Raw genomic sequence first — 20522 nt, 5'->3', positions numbered from 1 at the left:
AGAAAGTTTTTGACAAAATTCAATACTGATTCATAATTTTTTTTTAAAAAAGTCTCCAGAAAGTTGGCATAAAAGGAACATACTGTGCTGTGCTTAAATGCTCAGTTGTGTCCAACTCTCTGTGACCTCATATACAGTAGCCGAACAGACTCTTCTGTCCATAGGGATTCTCCAGGCAGGAATACTGGAGTGGGTTGCCATGCCCTCCTCAGAAGCAACATACTTGAACCTAAAACAGGCCATATACAACAAACCCACAGAAAATATTATTATCAATGGTGAAAAACTGAAAGCATTTCCTCTAAAATCAGGAACAAGACAAGGATGCCTGCTCTCAGTACTATTTTTCAACATAATTTGGAAGTTGTAGCCACAGAAATTACAGAAGAAAAAAAAAATAAAAGGAATTCAGATTGGAAAAGAAGTAAAGCCCTCACCGTTTGCAGATGGCATGATTCTTTACATAGAAAACCCTAAATATGCCAACAGAAAACTATTAGCACTAAACAGTGAATAAAATCTCAGGATACAAAATTAGTACACAGAAATTTCTTGCATGCCTGTACAGTAATAATAAAAAATCCAAAAGAAAAATTAAGGAAACAATCCTATTCACTACTGCAACAAAAAGAATAAAATACTTAGGAGAAAATTTACCTAAAGACACAGAAGACCTGTATGCATAAAATGATAAGATACTGATGAAAGAAATTAAAGACGACACAAATGGAGAGATACACCATGATCTTGAGTTGGAAGAATGAATATTGTGAAAATGACTATACTATCCAAAGCCATCTACAGATTCAATCGCAATCCCTATCAAATTACAGATGGTATTTTTCTCAGAACTAGAGCAAAAAATTTCACGATTTGTATGGAAACATAAAAGATTCTGAGTATCAGAGCAATCTTGAGAAAGAAGAACGGAGCTTGAGGAATCAACCTTCCTCACTTCAGACTATATACAGTTGTCAAGACAGTATGATACTGACACAAAGACAGAAATATATATCAATGGAAAAAGATACAAAGCCTGGAGATAAGTCCACACACCTGTCTTTGACAAAGGAGGCAAAATATACGATGAAGAAAAGACCATCTCTTCAATAAGTGGTGCTGGGAAAACTAGACAGCTACATGTAAAAGAAAGAATCAGAACACTTTCTAACACCATACACAAAAATAAACTCAAAATGAATTAAAGATCTAAATGTAAAACCAGAATCTATAAAACTCTTAGAGGAAAACTTAGGCAGAACACCCTTTGACATAAATCATAAAAGATCCTTTATGATCCCCCCTCCTAGAGTCATGGAAATAAAAATAAACGAATGAGACCTAGTTAAACTCAAAGGTTTTTGCACAACAAAGGAAACTATAGCAAGGAGAAGAGATAGCCTCAGAATGGGAGAAAATAATAGCAAATGAAACAACTGACAAAGGATTAATCTCCAAAATATACAAGTAGTTCATGCAGCTCAATTCCAGAAAAACAAATAACCCAATCAAAAAGTGAGCGGTATGTAAACAGACATGTCTCCATGGAAGACATACAGATCGTTAGTAAACACATGAAATGATGTTCAACATTGTTCATTGTTAGAAAATGCAAATCAAAACTATAATGAGACATCTTACACTGGTAGGAATGGGCATCATCAAAAAGTCTACAAACAATAAATGCTGGATAGGATATGGAGAAAAGGGAACCCTTTTGCACTGTTAATGGGAATGCAAACCGATGCAGCCACTATGGAGAACTGTATGGAGATTCCTTAAAATACTAGAAATAAAATTATTATGAAAGTGAAAGTCAGTCAGTCATGTCCAACTTTTTATGACCCCATAGACGATACAGTCCACGGAATTCTCAGGCCAGAATACTGGAGTGGGTGGCCTTTCCCTTCTCCAGGGGATCTTCCCAAATCAGGGACTGAACCTAGGTCTCCCGCATTGCAGGTGTATTCTTTACCAGCTGAGCCACCAGGGAAGCCCATATGACCCAGCAATCCCACTACTAGGCATACACCCTTAAGAAATCATAATTGAAAAAGACACATGTACCCCAGTGTTCACTGAAGCACTATTTACAATGGCTAGAGAATTTCTTAATGAAAGTGAAAGAGAAGAGTGAAAAAGCTGGCTTAAAACTCAACATTCAAAAAACTAAGATCATGGCATCGGGTCCCATGCTGCTGCTGCTGCTGCTAAGTCGCTCAGTTGTGTCCAACTCTTAGCGACCCCATGGACTGCAACCCACCAGGCTCCTCCGTCCATGGGGTTTTCCAGGCAAGAGTACTGGAGTGGGGTGCTATTGCCTTCTCCATCTGGTCCTGTAACTTCATGGCAAGTAGATGGGGAAGCAGTGAAAACAGTGAAAGACTTTATTTTCCTGGGCTTCAAAATCACTGCAGATGGTAACTGCAGCCATTAAATTAAAATACTCTTACTCCTTGGAAGAAAAGCTATGACCAACCCAGAAAGCATTGAAAAGCAGAGACATTATGTTGCTGATAAAGGTCCATCTAGTCAAAAGTATGGCTTTCCGATAGTCATGTATGGATGTGAGAATTGGACCGTAAAGAAATCTGAGCACTGAATAATTGATGCTTTTGAACTGTGGTGTTTGAGGAGACTCTTGAGGGTCCCTTGGACTGCAAGGGACAAACCAGTCCATCCTAAAGGAAATCAGTCCTGAATATTCATTGGAAGGACTGATGCTGAAGCTGAAACTCCAATACTTTGGACACCTGATGTGAAGAACTGACTCATTGGAAAAGACCCTGATGCTGGGAAAGATTGAAGGCGGGAGGAGAAGGGGATGACAGAGGATGAGATGGTTGAATGGCATCACCGACTCTGTGGACATGAATTTGAGCAAGCTCCAGGAGTTGGTGATGGACAGGAAAGCCTGGCATGCTGCAGTCCATGGAGTCACAAAGAGTCGAACATGACAGAGCAACTGAACTGAACTGAACTGAGGATATGGATGCAACCTAGATGTCCACTGACAGATGAATGGATGAAGAAATATTGGTATATATACACACAATGGAATATTACTCAGCTATAAAAAGGAACACATTTGAGTCAATTCTAGTTAGGTCATGAACCTAGAGCCTATTATACAGTGTGAAGTAAGTCAGAAAGAGAGTGACAAATACTATATATTAACACATATATATGGAATCTAAAAATATGGTACTGATGATCCTACATGCAGGGTAGCAAAGTAGACCCAGACCTAAAGGATAGACTTTTGGTCACAGTGGGGGAGGGAGAAGGTGGCATGCTTTGAGAGAGCAGTACTGGAACATATACATTACCATATATAAAATAGATGGCCACTGGCAATTTATTGTATGATGCAGGGAACCCAGACTCAGTGCTCTGTGACAATCTATTTAAGGTGGAATAGGGAGGGAGGTGGGAGGGAGATTTAAGAGGCAGGAGACATGCTTCGTATGTCTGTGGCTAACTCGTGTTGATGTATGGCAAAAGCCATCACAATATTTTAAAGTAATTATCCTCCGATTAAAAATAAAATTTAAATTAAACAAAACAAAGAAAACCACTCAACTTCTGATGATATTTCCTTACCTGGATTGTTTAATTGATGCCTTTAGGTAAAAGTGATATAAGTTACACAGACATATACTGTCTAATCTCACTGCTTCCCTACAGCATCTATCTCTGATTAAATCCATGGCACTTATTACATTTATCCACTTTCAATAGCTGGCATAAGTTTTTACAGCCCTATTGCAAATGGTTTCTGCTCTGCCAAAGCCTCAGCCTGCTACCTCTCTTTTTCCTTTCTTTTTTCATTCCTCCCTTCTGACTCAATTTCTTTTTTTTTTTTTTCCAGCAAGGGTAGAATTTTTCAGACTGTTGTGTCAACAAATGGTTTTGTTAACTTTTAGTCCAATAGTCTGGTTACATATGGAATTCTAAGCTGACAGTTTTTGTGGGTTGTTTTTTTTTTTTTTTTGCCATTTTGAATATACTGTTTCATTATCTCTGACCTCAGTTTTTGCTGATGAGAATATTTCCCTCTAAACATAATTGCTGTATAGTAAATCAGGGCAACCCATTTCAGTATTCTTGCCTTGGAGAATCCCATGGACAGAGGAGCCTGGCAGGCTACGATCCATAGTGTTGCACAGAGCTGCACACGACTGAAGTGACTGGGTGCAATTCTTCTCTACTGCTATAGGGTTATCTGCTGCTAAGCCACTTCAGTCATGCCCGACTCTGTGTGATCTCGTAGACGGCAGCCCACCAGGCTCCCCCGTCCCTGGGATTCTCCAGGCACGAACACTGGAGTAGGTTGCCATTTCCTTTTCCAATGCATGAAAGCGAAAAGTGAAAATGAAGTCGCTCAGTCGCGTCCGACTCTTAGCGACCCCATGGACTGCAGCCTACCAGGCTCCTCCATCCATGGGATTTTCCAGGCAAGAGTACTGGAGTGGGGTGCCATTATCTACTTATAGTTAATATCCTGCATTTGACTATGAGTCCTTCAGGACTTGTTACACTTCTTCATTATTAACATTAATGCTTTTTACTCCTAGAAAATCCTCAAGGTACTGTAATACTTCATCAAACATATCTCTCATATCTAGTTTCCTTGTTTTCTCCTTTTGAGAATTCTATTAGGCATTCTCTTTTCACTTTCAAAACTTCTATTATTTTTCTATTCACTATTGCAATTTCATCAAATCCTAGTTTTAGGCCACTTCTAGACCATTAACTCCCACTTCAACTATATCTAATCTGCTGTTCTGCAATTACTGTTTTTATTTAACACATGTATTTTTCACTTCCATTTCTTTTCCTCAAATCTTCATTTTTTTTTTTTCATAAAGACTTGTCCTTTTATTATATTCTTCCTTTGCCTCTATAAATATAGTAAAGGTTAATTCACCATCTCAATTCAGGTTATTCTATGTCCTTCTTTTCTGCTAAATTTATCCTTCTTTTTCTTTTTCTTCTGCTTATTTTTCTTAGGGTAATTTGTTCCCTCATGTGGTCTGTAATTTTTACTGGGAATGCCTTTTCATGGTCCTTTAGTTTCTGTGGAAGTTCCATGAAAGTCTTGAGTTATTTAAATGTTCCTATAAAGGAGATCTAATTTCCTTTTTCCCTTGCCTTGCAGACTTTACCAGTTCCCAAGCAAAGGTCTACCTTTATTTCTCAATTTGGGTTTCCACAATACTCCAATGTCATAAATCCACAACCTATAACACTGGCACAGATTTAAGTGACTCTGCATTGGCAAGGAAGTGCTTCCAGAATCCAAAAATACTCAGTTTCCAATCCTAGTCTTAGCAGAACATCTATCTTTCACACATAGACTCCAAAATCCCATTTCTAAGTCACTAGGGCTTGTATCTGGAGTAGACACCCCATGTGCTGGGGCCATCACACTGCATCCTTGCCACACTTTCTCTGATGGAATCTGAGGACTTCCTTTTCTCTTCTGAACTTCACCTTATGCTTTACAAGTTGTTATATTTATGTGTTTGTAAAGGGAACAGAAAAGGGAGTCTCTGTATCAGCTCAGTCCCTCATAATCTCTCTCTTTCTCACTATTACACAAAACACACATCCAGTCTTCTTATGAACATTATAAATTGACTGCTTGACACAGTCACATGGCACATGAAGCTCAACAGATGCAAAATAATGGTCATTCCTGTTTTCCCCACATTTGTCTTTAAAAAGAAAAAGATCAGTCTTATGGACTCTGTGGGAGAGGGAGAGGGTGGGGAGATTTGGGAGAATGGCATTGAAACATGTATAATATCATGTATGAAACGAGTCGCCAGTCCAGGTTCGATGCACGATTCTGGATGCTTGGGGCTGGTGCACTGGGACGACCCAGAGGGAGGGTATGGGGAGGGAGGAGGGAGGAGGGTTCAGGATGGGGAACACAGGTATACCTGTGGTGGATTCATTTCGATATTTGGCAAAACTAATACAATATTGTAAAGTTTAAAAATAAAATAAAATTAAAAAAAAAAAAAGATATAGTCATTTTTAGCCACTACATCTCTTGGTCACCTTTAAGAACATGCTCATTAACCAGCGTTGGCTGGTTCTTCTGTAGAGCGTGGGAACTGCCGGCCCAGCTCACGTGGACAGAGCGGTGCCTGCAGGCCCTTTTCGGGATGGCCACAGACATCTCCAAGTGCCCTCTTTGTTTCTGGTCTCATGGCATGCCCTCATTTGTACTCTAGTATCGACTGCTGAAATGATATTCCTTAAGCATAAATCTGATTGGGTATTTTTCTACTCTGAAAATCTTTAATGGCCTGTTGTTGTCTACCAAATAAACTTGGTATTCAAGCTCAGCAGTATGTGAAACCTCATCTTTCTACCTCTCTTCCATTTCACAGCCTTAAAAGCTCCTATTCCAGGAAATACAAACTTCTCCCTGTTACCAAACATTTCTGGAGGTTTCTCTTCACTGTGCCTTTGCTCTTTGTAAATTTCCTGCTCTCACTGAAAAGGTCACTATTTCTGATTATGTTTCCATATTTTTACTCATTTTTATAACTTCATTTTATTGACACCTCCATGCGGGTTTTACAAATAACTCCTGAGAAATTTAAGACAGTCTTACTTTAAAAATTAATGGGATTTATCTGTATTTCTCCTAAACACTTGGCATTTTTGACCACATAGTCATTATTTCTATACAAATTACTTCCGCAGTCTGCTGGAAACTCCCTAGGCTACTTTTTCATTTTTATATTCCACATGGCATCAGAAGACAAGACATGATATAAAACAATCAATATTTCTTAAATGAATTCATGCAAAATATGTTAGTAAAGATGTCGTTTTAACTTTCAGAATAATTTTCTATACAATTCCTAATCTTTATAATCAACATACAGCCCGATTCTGGTTCTTAACAGTTCAAATTCTGTATCCAGAAATGACAGCAAATATTTGAGAGTTTGGACTTGGAATCATGTTTTAAACATTATTTAGGATGACAGAGTAACAAAAAAAATCACCAATGATATTGAAACCCATGGTACTAAAATTACAATAAACCCTGGATAGAAATATGAGTTGTTTTATTTTTATTTGTGCTTACTGAGGCCATTTATCAGTATTGTGCAAAATCATGAAAAACAGCAGCATTCAAGTCTTTACCAACTTTACCCAGAAGAACTGAATCATGAAAAAAATCACCTAGTTAGGCCTTCCCTAGGCCTACTTTCCCATATTTCTCAAATCATCCTGGCAAAAAGAAACCAAAAGAAGCCTTTAATAAATGTCACAAATACTGGAGCATAAAGAATCAACCACTGCTACACTCAGAAGAGAAAAACAATGTCAGTGTCAGGAATGATGAGGTGACATTTGATGTCAACGAAAGGTAATTAAGACATTTAAAAAGAGGAATGAATTTGATGCAGCCATGCAGAATATATCAGCCTAAAAGCAATACAGAACAGCATCCGATTATTAACAAGCCAGTTATGAATAAACTTTGAGAGCCTGTCATGCCCTTAGCACTGTGGATGATAGATGATACAGTGATGGTCCCTTAGTCTCGAGAAGCAATTCTGCTAAAATTCTCCTTTAGTTCTAAAAGGTGAATTTCACGAGAAATGACAAAACACATTCTTGTCTTAAAAGAGGCTATTTAGATGCGACTTCACACACACACAACTTACATATTAACTGCAGCTGAGGATGTGTTATCTGGCACACAGCAGTGACAGAGCAATATGTAAGGCTAAAAAAAGTAGAACTCAAAACCACCATATGTACTAAAGAAAATCATTTTAACAGATGTCTCAGTTTTTAAAGTTTTACATGCCATATTTTGGTAGATGATTTGAATTCCTCTTCCAGGCACCAGTGGAAAGTCCTCAGTTTAACAATAGAAATTGGAAAGAAACTTAAACCAATGAGCTTCTACTTACAGACAATGGTGCCACCTACGCAAGTGAATTTCATTAGGATAAATCAGCTTATGGGAGGCACTGGCATCATCAGCCATGAGAAACACTGTCTGTCACTTACTGTGTATTTAAAACTCGGAGCCCTCAGCAAGGAGGTTCATTATCCTACTCAAAAGGGCTGCTATTTCAGGATCAGGGTCTGTAATGACATTTTGCATTAGGCAAGGGAAGGACAGGAGATATAACATGTTCACATGACCTAGATGGTTTGATGAACAAACAAGTAGGTTGCAAGTTCCTGAAGAAATGTGTTATCAGTTCTTTCTCCAAGGGAAGTCCACGGAAAGCTGACCATTTTGAAAGAGAATACTCTGCCCTTACTTCACAGCCCTACGAAACGGTTACCATTTTAAAGGTTAGAAATTATTCAGAGCTAGGCAACCAGTTAAAATTAACTAAGCACAGGAAGAATTTCCAAACATTATGGGTCTTATCAAAACAATTGGTCATTCACATAAATGATACAATTTTGTTCAGAAGCATTTAAAAACAGATTGGGTTTTCCTTGGTTTTGATTTAGATAGGGAGTTGGTGATGTGGGTGACAGATGAAGAGGTATGTAAGATATGCACCCTAGACTCATTAGAGTTTTATGAAAAGCCTCATTCCTCATATCCTCAAAAATATGAATAAATACTAATCACGCCTTATAAAGAATTTAATATAAAAGCAAAATGTTATTACATCCTAAAACCGCCTTTGTTTTTTCATACTTCAAAGTTATCTATGGTTGCCTGTGTGCGAAGTCCCTTCAGTCGTGTCCGACTCTTTGAGACCCCATTGACTGCAGCCCGCCAGGCTCCTCTGTCCATGGGATTCTCCAGGGAAGAACACTGGAGTGGGTTGCCATGCCCTCCTCCAGATATCTATGGTTGTCTTTCTTACTTTAATTACTAATTTGCTTTTTATTCATTGTTCTCATTATTTTGTACCTGAGTTTGTTTTTGTTTTTTTTCCTGAGAATTTGAGAATAAACTCAGCAGTGACAGTTCACAATGAAATATTTTTTTGCATTTTGTAAATTTTTTAAACAATGGGTGAATGAATAATTTTGTTTGGCTCCTAGAAAAAAAAATGTTAGCAATCTACTTCTTTCAACTTTCAGTAGGCTCAGCCCTTCAGGAAGTCAATCATGTGTCCAATCATTCTAGACCACTTTACAGGAGAAGTCTAAGAGGTAATCATGGTAAAACTCTCTGATATGCCCAACTGCTGACTTTGTGAACTTATAACCTATTTATAAGTATCTTAACAACAAAATGAACAAGTCACCTTAGCGATAGTTTCCTTCTAAAATTAAATTTCCACACGAAAAGCAGCATGTGATTCCTGTGACTCGTGACTTCATTAAAGAGAAGCTGATACTCATTTCAAACAAAAGGGAATAAAACCTGAAAGTCTTATGTGATAGATGAGAAAACTACTTCATATCTCAGGGATTTCATTCTTAAATACACATCAAGAGATAATTCATTCAGTAAATCCACTGATAAAAAAGAGAATGACTAAATTTATAACAGGCTTCTATTTTTCTCTTTTTAACATTTTAAAGATTTAGACAGATAAGAGAAAAGTAACCTAGATGTTTTAAACATATGTGAAATGCACACTAAAAAATGAAGTCCAAAATTTAGACATTTCATTGCTCACTCGCATACAATGGACGAGCAGCAGTAGTTAGCTGACTCTGCATTTTCTGTCGGCAATCTGGCATGGTGTCTTTCCCAATGTATCCCAGATGTTACATAAAGTTCCAAGCATCTATAAAAAGACCTGTACATAGGCATGTGTATGTGTGTGTTTCCAAGAGGGGAGGAAACAAACAATAGACTTCATAACTTTAATAGAAGCTGCTATTTAGACCATATGAAAGGTTACTGTTTTATAGAAGCTTAAATGGCTTTAGTGAGCATTTATAAAATGTGTCCTGCTGTATGGCCTTTAGAGCTGACAGCAGCTGGCACCATACATTTTCTGAATGATGGTCCATATTGATGCAGCTGTTGCCATAGTAACACTGTCTGGAGCATCTACTTCAGGTTTGACTAGCTGAGCATGGCTTTTTCCCTAAAACGAGCACCAATAGCCCATGCTTTTTAATACAGTACCTACCTTCTATATTGCCAGTGAAAATAAGACCTAATTTAAAGCCTGCAAAAGTCTGGGGGAGAAGAAGATAATTTTCAACTACACAAGTAGTGAACTCACATCCATCTGTCAAATGGTGTTATTTCTAAAAGTGACTACTGTTTCAGAAAATCAAGGACTTGGGCTCCAAAGGAAGAAAATCTACACCGGAAAATATGCATTTGTCTACAGTATAATTACAATATACTTCTGCTGGCTTCATTTGGCTGTAGGTTAGTTCTTATTCATCTGTACTTCTGTATCCATCTTATCAAATCCTGAAAAATTTCTTAGGTTGTAGCATGGTTAGAAGTTTCTTTATTGATAGGACAATACTAAATGTTTAGTATTTAGTACTAAACATTTTATTGCATTTTATTTTATTTATTTTATTTTTATATTGAACTTTATAAACATTTTATTAATGTAATCAGTATTAAAGGAGATTTAGGGTTTCTATTAGCCTTATAGGGTTTGCCTATACTATTTTATAAAGTGATAAGATCAGTTGTCATAAAATTTGTGAACATCCATCTTTCCACATTAAAAAAAAAATCTTCCCAATTGAAATATGTACCTTACTTCTTAAGGTTTTGTGTTCTTTCAACTTTTCAATGAGAATTACTTTACTCAATAGCCTATACTCCAAACATAAATATACACTGAAACAGAAGAACAGCTTCTTCATTTTTTCCTTTTTTTTTAAAGGTAAGAAAATAAAACAACTTATGTGTGTTTGAATTTAAAACTTGCAGGACACCTCTCCTTTTTGATGGTGGTTATGTAACTTTTATATTTTTGGTTGTTATGTAACTTTTGCCTTAAAAGCACACATCCTTTACTTTCTATGGAAACAGATTATCTTGGTTTTTCAATTTTCTTGCATGCACTCTGCACGTTATGTATACATGTTAGTTAACAAAATAACTTTATATGTTTAAAAAGTCATGTTGGAAATTTACTAAGGAGAAAGGAAAAGAAGTTTTAAAAAGGCAGTAAACCAAAAAATACCTAACTACAGTGTAATCTAATTCTACTTGCTCTCCAAATGACCTTGATTGAATTCCAACCCTTTTCTAATCTCCTCACTCCAAATTGGGTCCACTTGTTTTCTCATTGATGATTGATCTTTCTTGCCACTCTGAACATTGCTCACCTCAATCAAGGGAAGGACAACCAGCATGGAAGCCCAGGGACAGCATTCAGCCTTCTCTTACAAACACTATGCATTTTAAATTATGAAGATGATATGGCATCTTTATCATACCTCCATAATTATAAAAATAGAATAATAGCTAATGTGTTAGAAAAAACTTCTTTCTTAAGTAACAATGAGTTTATTATACATTTCACAGACACGGATCTGGGTGTAGAGCCTGTCTGAGCAAGATGCTTTCCTGCTTCTTGAAAGAAGGCAAAAACAAAAGCAGGTTTCTTTTCTCCTCTCCTTCACCAAATATAGTTGCTTTGGATTCACACAGAGAAGGCCCAGAAGTCAGCCGAATGGGTGGTACGACGAACCTGCACCCCAGTGCGGTTTTACAGTTTACACATGCTATTCAATTTCCATACAATATATTCTTTGAAGAAAAAGCATGGTTCTTAAAAAAGTCAAAAATTTGGAAACCACACTAAATGATTACTTTCCAAATGCTACTATGAGCTTATACCGATCTATCCACTTACAGTATGCTGAGATCCAAACCACACAGCTGCATTCGGGTAATTTGGCATTGATGAAATGAGTAACAGTGTCAGATATGATGCTGGTCCCCATGACCTCAAGGCATCATGCCCCACAGGCTAGATACACCCTTAGGATTCAGATGATATTATCGAGGTAGTTATAGCAATAACTATAAAATGATGGCCCTGATCACATAAGGTGCAAATAAGATACTCTATGTATATTTATTCAGTTCAGTTCAGTCGCTCAGTCGTGTCCGACTCTTTGCGACCCCATGAATCACAGCACCCCAGGCCTCCCTGTCCATCACAAACTCCCAGAGTTCACTCAGACTCATGTCCATTGAGTTGGTGATGCCATCCAGCCATCTCATCCTCTGTCATCCCCTTCTCCTCCTGCCCCCCATCCCTCCCAGCATCAGAGTCTTTTCCAATTAGTCAACTCTTCGCATGAGGTGGCCAAAGTACTGGAGTTTCAGCTTTAGCATCAGTCCTTCCAATGAACACCCAGGACTGATCTCCTTTAGAATGGACTGCTTGGATCTATATTATTACATGAGGTAAAACAATGTTAAAATAGTTCTTAAAGAGCTTAATTTGTGGGATTTGATAATTACCCTCGTGCTGGAATATTCATGTGTCTTGCAGACTTAACTACCTCCTCAAACTTCTTCATACTTTCTTCAATAGAACAGTTAATGTTCTTCTTGCTAAAGGATTCAGAGGCAGCACCAAAAACAGATACCTCGGTTGCTCCTGCAGCAACCTGAAAAATATAATTTAAAGGCAAAAGCTAATCAGTTTCAAAAACATAAGTGAGAGCAGTAGAAGCAATATTAATTACTCTATAAAGAAACACTTGTATTCTTTAGCATTCTGCTTAGAATTTAAAATTACATTTCTCTCTACTTGCTATATACTCTCTTCTGAAATGTAAAAATATTTTATAACAGGATAATTCCACAAACTACAACACTCATAAATCACATAATATACAATGGTGGTATTCCAATTTAATTTCACCTTTCCTGAAAGTTATCCTCAGAAGTATTTTAACCCAAATTGTGGAAAATACCAGCATCCCAATAAAACCTCTCAACATCTATGGAAAACATTACTTTTAGACCATATATTTTTAAATAGAGGATAGTAAATGCTCTCTGGGTTTCTTCTTTCCTTATAACCCATCAGAAAAACATTTTTCCAAATTATCACCTGGATTTTGCCCCCAATTTTCTCCCTATCTCTCAAGCTCCCTTCCATTGTTTCATACTTTGACTATGACAACTAAACCCTTGTGTGTCTAATTCCTTAACCCTCTTGCCAGTTTTTGTTTGTTTTTGTTTTTTAGTAAATGTAGGTGTCTTTTTTACTTTTTATTCTTATTCATTTATTTATTTTGGCTGTGCTGCATAGCATGAGGGATCCTGGTTTCCCTTCCAGGGATCAAACCCATGGCCCCTGCAATGGAAGCATGGAGTCCTAAGCACTGGATTGCCAAGAAAGTCCCCTCCCCTCTAGCCAATCTTTAAATCCAAAATGTTGACCTAATCAGTTCTCCTTTTTGCCCACTTTTCCATCTTTCTTCCTTCCTCCAGTCTTCCCAGAGACTTGTTGTCAAATGTCAAGCCTCCTACATTTCCAGACGGATTCTTAAGTCTTTCTATCAATATATCTACAGCACCATGCCTAGAGTGCCCTTCCTCACCAATACCCTAACACCTTAAGAAAACAAAAATTCTGTCATCTTTCCTCCAACACTGAAAAAAACATTGGCTTCCACTCCTCCATCCACAAAACATTTTTAACCTTTAAAATAAAAGTCTATGGATTATCAGCGATGTCCTACTCTATAACACAGAGAACTATATTCAATATCCAATGATAAACCATAATAGAAAGGAGTATTTTAAAAGAATGTGTATATATTTATAATGGAATCATTTTTATGTACATCATAAATGAATACATCATAATATTTCAACTATATTTCATTAAAAGTTTTTATATAAATTAAAATAAAATTCTATTTATTGAACACCTACTCTGATCCCATGTTGCTGTTTGTACTTTGCACACCTTATTTCTAATCTACAAACAATCTTCTAAACTAAGCATGTACTATACCAATTTATAGATGCAAAAACTATGGTTCAAAGAGGATAAATCTCTAGTAGGAGATCCCAAGCTCAGTAGAAGTTCTGGGGCCATGTTTTGGACATGAGTTTGCATACCTCCCAGGTCAAGATTGCTTCTATTCCTTTCTAAGCTATCCTGAAGGTGTCCTTTCATATATTTCTCAGGGTAGGTACATTTCCTACTCTGTTAGGACCAGATCACAGAATATTTACAATTTCTTAAAAGATTTCTGTCTTTATTTACAATGTAATCAAAAATTGTATTAATTGTTTAAGAGAAAAGTGGTTTCACAAGATACACTAACAGGTCATACCCCAACTAGGACCCAGAACTTCAACTTCATGCAACACAGTCACAAATACAAAAGTGAAAAATATCCATTAAAATCAGAAATAGCTGCTGCTTAGCTTTTACAATACAGCCATGTAAGCATATCACCTCAAGCCTTTACTTAAAGCTGCACTGATTCTTCTAGTGTGAAAGTGAAAGTTCCTCAGTCATGTCTGACTTTGAGACCCCATGGACTGTCCATGGAATTCTCCAGGCCAGAATACTAGAGTGGGTAGCCTTTCCCTTCTCCAGGGGATCTTCCCAACCAGAACCCAGGTCTCCTGCATTGTAGGCGGATTCTTTACCAACTGAGCCACAAGGGAAGCCCAAGAACACTGGAGTGGGTAGCCTATCTCTTCTCCAGGGGATCTTCCTGACCCAGGAATCGAACCGGGGTCTCCCGCATTGCAGGTGGATATGTATATTCACAAAAGCTTTTTGGCATATCAATTCCCAAGTCACCTTGGATTCAGAGAAACAAGTGAGAAGACAATAAAGAAAGCTGTTAGTTCCAATGGCAGTGCTTAGCTTCGTGAAGAGGGTGGGAACAACAGCAAGGCCAAAAGAGGTGACAAATACAATTGTCTGCTGCAGTTACATTAATAAGTACAACACTGTGTTGAGAAATGTTTATTTTGTACTCCTTGTTTAAGAGGGAAGCACAAAATATACTTTCAAAAGAATCTCATTGAAATGGACAATCGTATTTCTGTGTTTTAATTCTTGGATGTTAAAGTGAAAGAGCCATTTGTGTGGAGCATCTGAGTCCCAACAATGCCACAAAGTCACTGATCGCCAAGTACCCACATGAGTATAATAGCAATAGTGTTTATGCAGGATATCAAGGGAGTCATGTATCACACCATTTAACTTTGTAAAAATCTTTACAATAAAAAGCATATCAATTTTAGGGAAAATTAGTAGCACACTTACAGCACGGTGAAAACCCTGAAGATTAGGAGTAAGGACAGGATATCGAATTCCTGGATATTGATGAATGCCCTTCATCACTTCAGTGTGATCTGCCATCTTGAATACATAATAAGTTATATGGAGACATGAGAATTGGAATATTCTATTGAGCATGTTCTTAGTTTTCAGGAAGCTTATAAATATACAGGAAATTATATTCTATCAATTCATGTTTGAAATAGCAAAACCATGTCAATATAGCTAATGATAAGTAGTTCTCAATGTCATAAATATATAATAACTAGATCTGGATTTTATGTATTATATAACAGGATCTGGTTAAGTGACTGATTACTTAGGAATTACTTAACTTGGTTGGTTAACTTAATTACTTAAACATTACTCAGGAATTCTGAACTCTCGTGTTTTCAATGGACTAATCTTTATTCTCTTCCTTTCATTTTATGGCCAAGCCTCCAATACCCCTGAGAGTAGGGAGAGTTTGAATGGCAAAGACTGTGCATTTATCTTCCACATGGAAATTTTATGTCCAGATAATTTTCAACATGTGAAATTTTACAATGTTTAGTAAAGTGTAAATTACACATGTCCAAAGAATTTAACGAGGCTGAGATCCTAGTATACTATTGGTTTTAGCTACTAAAAATCATAATGCTTTACATAGTTCTATCCTTGAGTTACTATTTGTTCTCATAATGTGAACAAATATTAACAAATACGATGGAGCACACAACAGGAAGCTCATCCTATCAAGACTATTTTCTATGAATCTATTTAAGAAAAATCAACTTTGAATTAAAATGTCAAACTTGCCAGTTCATCACAAAGTCTGTAATTTAGCCTCCTAGAGCAATAACTGATGGTCAAACTCCATAATCATCTTATAGAGAAATTACTGTTGATGTAATCACAAGTTCTGCATATTGAAGAATAACAAATTATGGCATGAACAATAAATAAAAGGAATAATGTATAAACAGCAAAAGTACATGGAATGAGCATGGAGAAAGCTGTAAAAACATGTGCTAAACCAGAAGTTGTATCTTTGCTGTGGTAATGGGTGAGGGAAGACTTGTTTTTTTCTCTATATACCTTGGCGTATTAAAATAAGCATGCACTGTTTTTAATTTAAAAGCAAATAAAACAGAATTAAAGTATAAATGCTTTAATTCACACAACTATACATTTTTAAAAAGGTGTAATTTTACAATAGTGTAAAGGTGTAATTTTACAAGGTGTAAAAGGTGAAATTTTACAATATTTACTCTTATTAGTCCATTGGTCTTATTGACTCTCAGCTAAATGCCAGTAGAATGCAAATACTTTCAATGACTATAATTTGGAATCATTAAATGAAGTTTTAAATATATTCAAAATTTTAAATTCAATATTTAAGCTGTAAAAAAGCATTTCCCACTGCCTGCCATCATGCCTAGTTGATATTTAAGCTTTCATTTTCATTCAATCCAAACACATTTAATTCTGTGTAAAATGTGATCCTTGGTCACTTATTTCTTAGAGATCATAGCTACCATTCCCTGCCCCACAGCTTCATATGTTCAAAGACCATCCACCACAGACATTTACAATGTATATTTAACTTATATGCAGAGTACATCATGAGAAACGCTGGGCTGGAAGAAGCACAAGCTGGAATCAAGATTGCCGGGAGAAATATCAATAACCTCAGATATGCAGACGACACCACCCTATGGCAGAAAGTGAAGAGGAACTCAAAAGCCTCTTGATGAAAGTGAAAGTGGAGAGTGAAAAAGTTGGCTTAAAGCTCAACATTCAGAAAACGAAGATCATGGCATCTGTCCCATCACTTCATGGGAAATCGATGGGGAAACAGTGGAAACAGCGTCAGACTTTATTTTGGGGGGCTCCAAAATCACTGCAGATGGTGACTGCAGCCATGAAATTAAAAGACGCTTACTCCTTGGAAGGAAAGTTATGACCAACCTAGATAGCATATTCAAAAGCAGAGACATTACTTTGCCAACAAAGGTCTGTCTAGTCAAGGCTATGGTTTTTCCTGTGGTCATGTATGGATGTGAGAGTTGGACTGTGAAGAAGGCTGAGCGCCGAAGAATTGATGCTTTTGAACTGTGGTGTTGGAGAAGACTCTTGAGAGTCCCTTGGACTGCAAGGAGATCCAACCAGTCCATTCTGAAGGAGATCAGCCCTGGGATTTCTTTAGAAGGACTGATGCTAAAGCTGAAACTCCAGTACTTTGGTCACCCCATGTGAAGAGTTGACTCATTGGAAAAGACTCTGATGCTGGGAGGGATTGGGGGCAGGAGGAGAAGGGGACGACAGAGGATGAGATGGCTGGATGGCATCACTGACGCGATGGACGTGAGTCTGAGTGAACTCCGGGAGTTGATGATGGACAGGGAGGCCTGGCGTGCTGCGATTCATGAGGTTGCAGAGTCGGACATGACTGAGTGACTGAACTGAAAACCAAGGCTTATTTTATTTTAAGCCTATCTCACTTTAACCCAAAGGTTTACTGAACATCAACTATGTCCAAAGCCCCATGCTAGGTCATGTGGGAAATATACATACAGGAAAGTAAAGTCCTTGCACTGAGTAATTTGCAGTATAGTTGGGGAGATCAAGAAATGCACTAGGAAAAGTGCACATTTCAAAGAAATACAGTAAGTCCCCTACATACAAATCTTCAAGTTGAGAACTTACAAAGATGTGAATGTGCATTTGGTTCCAAAGAGAAATCAGAACCCATGACATCAACATCAAGCATGAGTGAAGCTGCAGCTTGCCCCCATCTCCTGTGGCTGACCATCCTCAGCTCTGCCATTCCCCACCTCTCTGAACTTCAGTTGCCCTTGTATGCCAGCTGTTGCACTGTATTACTCTTCTTTTCAAGGTAAGATTAAAAATGCTTTATTTTTTGTGTTTGTTTTTTAGGGTATTATTTATGTGAAAAATATAAACCTATTAAAGTACAATACTATATAGGTGATGGTGTTAGGTGGGCACCTAGGCTAACTTCATTGGACTTATGAACAAACTGGGCTTAAGAACATGCTCTTGGAACATAACTTGTTTGTATGTAGGGGACTCACTGTACACTGGTTGTGAAAAGAGCACAGTTTATAAGAGTTCAGAATGGGGAAAGATTGGTAGGGCCTACAATAGTCTAAAAGAGTATATGGGACATGAACTGCAGCCCCTGCTATGACATATTATAATTTTTCCTAAATGGCCACAGCAGTATTTCTAAACCCACATGGTCTTCTAGAACCCCACCGATCCCCATCAAGAAATGGATGCTATTACCCTCCACTGGAACCCAGGCAGGCTTGTGATTGCTTCAACCAATAGAACACAGCAGAAATCATGCCATGTGACTTCTGAGGCTAGCTTAGGAACAAGGACACAGCCTCCACAGGGCTTTCTTCTTGGAAAGTCCGCAGATCTGCATGAGAAAAACCAGCTTCTGCAGGGCAGTCACAGGGAGAGGTCACATGAGAGACCCACGTATAGAGGAAGTGAGCCCCTCGCCAACATCAACACTACCCCTAAACCCGAAACTTGTGGTCAAAGGAGCTCCAGATGATTCAGCCCAAGGCCCCAGACATTGTAGACCATAGACAATTTTGTTCCTGTAACCTGTTCAAATTCCAAAGTTAAGATTTGATGAGCATGGCAAATGTTAACTGACACCACTCAATCCACAGATAATTCATGACAAAGCCATAAAGGCAGAAACACTGAGAAATCAATAGGGTGGGAAGAGGGGGAAAGATGGCTGTAGGGTGCAACAGCCGGAATACACTATCTGGCTGGAAAAAAATTATCAGTAAACAATCAGAGAATAGGTTATAAATTAAGACAGGGGGCCACACATGGTGATGTATCTTGAGTTAAGCTCATGTGATTCTGAAACTTCAGGATTTATTGTGAAGACACTAGAAAGCCATGAAGAGTGGGTACTGAATCAGCAGAGAAAGACTGGGAGAGATGCAGCGCTTTAGAAAGATTCTCCTGGAGAGGTGCAAAGGGCAATCGGAAGAAAAGAGAGGCCGTTTCCAAGTGAGGAGAATGCAGCTGTGACAAGCTTCACTACAGAGAAATGGCACTGGGAAGGGGACCCCAGAGAGAAACCAGTAAGCACCCAGAGGCTGGTGGTATAAAGGAGGTGACTTACTTTAAAATGTAATCTTCCCTCTTTTATAGCTTCTTTTTAAAACAGTTAAGATCTGAGCATATTTCAACACACAGTTCTTGACTATATACTCATGAATGTAGCCTTTGTGTCTGGGGCTAGAGTCTGAGCTCTGTGCCTCTCTCCCTGTCTCTGTCTCTCCACGTGTCTCTCTCACACATACATGCAAACATGCACTCACAAATCATCACACAAAGTTCTGAGCACTGATTCCTAATTTCAAGCACAAAGAAAAGTTACTGCTAGTTTTAGGACACCATAGTGAATGCTAATTGATATTATTAATACTTATGTCTAACTTGATGTCATATGTTTTAAACATGTATGACATATTTATATTAATGTGATAACAGGAATCAATAAAAAGTGCTTCTCTAACCAACACAGAGTTAGAGAATAAAGTATGCAACTCATCACAGGATGAAGGGGACAAGACAAATGTTAACCTTCAAGAAATTTAGGTCATATTAACATGTAAGTGATTAATTCACTCTACATGTAATTTAACAAAGATCTTGAATCTTTATGTAGAAAATTATGTAAGAAAACAATGACTTAATAGATATTTCAATTTGTAGAACTGGAAAATAAGCAGAGATGACAGTAACCAAATTCAGAATGTAAACCAAATTTTAGGTCATGAAAGCTAAACTTTGATAATCATTGAAGATACCTTAATGAAATTATGATAAATTAAAATTTATTAATTAGAGTTTAATTAATTAGAATCCAACAAATCAGAACATTTTCCTTTATAAAAATAGCCACAATATGATGAGGTCATTTAAGACATAATAGTATTCTCTCTAAATTTGGTCAATAAAGACAATTGTGTAAAGAGCTTTAGGAAATTGTGATACGATATAATTTTATTACAATGAATAAACTAGAGCAGGTTTCAATTAAAGGCAGATAATCCTTGCATTACTTTATTTTTTTACTCTTAGGGAGTTTATGTTATACTTCAGTCTTGATGTTATTTTAATGTCTAAAGTTTAACTGTTATTTAAACAATAATAGAACTATATCTTTACAGTACTATTTTGACATTTTAACAAAACCTTTCTACGTCTGGTTTGAATTAGCATAGTTTTAAGATTTTGCTGTGACTTTTCATTTAC

The 20522-nt window shown here is 37.3% G+C and overlaps 1 protein-coding gene across 2 annotated transcripts in view; it reads right to left on the bottom strand.

Annotated features, from left to right (window-relative positions):
* HMGCLL1 (3-hydroxy-3-methylglutaryl-CoA lyase like 1) overlaps nucleotides 1-20522 on the bottom strand; it is a 199324-nt gene that overhangs the window by 81864 nt on the left and 96938 nt on the right. Inside the window, exons 4-5 of one of the 2 annotated variants that reach the window (XM_070777767.1) lie at nucleotides 15207-15302; nucleotides 12422-12570 (exon numbers count right to left, since the gene is read on the bottom strand). In XM_070777767.1, the coding sequence (XP_070633868.1) occupies nucleotides 12422-12570; nucleotides 15207-15302 (245 nt within the window). The remainder of the gene's footprint in view (nucleotides 1-12421; nucleotides 12571-15206; nucleotides 15303-20522) is intronic. The other variant, XM_070777768.1, reaches the window with a different exon arrangement.

The sequence above is a fragment of the Bos indicus genome, chromosome 23 (genome assembly GCF_029378745.1).
Source record: "Bos indicus isolate NIAB-ARS_2022 breed Sahiwal x Tharparkar chromosome 23, NIAB-ARS_B.indTharparkar_mat_pri_1.0, whole genome shotgun sequence".
In the NCBI taxonomy this organism is placed as follows: Eukaryota; Metazoa; Chordata; class Mammalia; order Artiodactyla; family Bovidae; genus Bos; species Bos indicus.
Note: the sequence above shows the minus strand (reverse complement) of the source record. Positions and strands in the feature narration are given on the sequence as shown.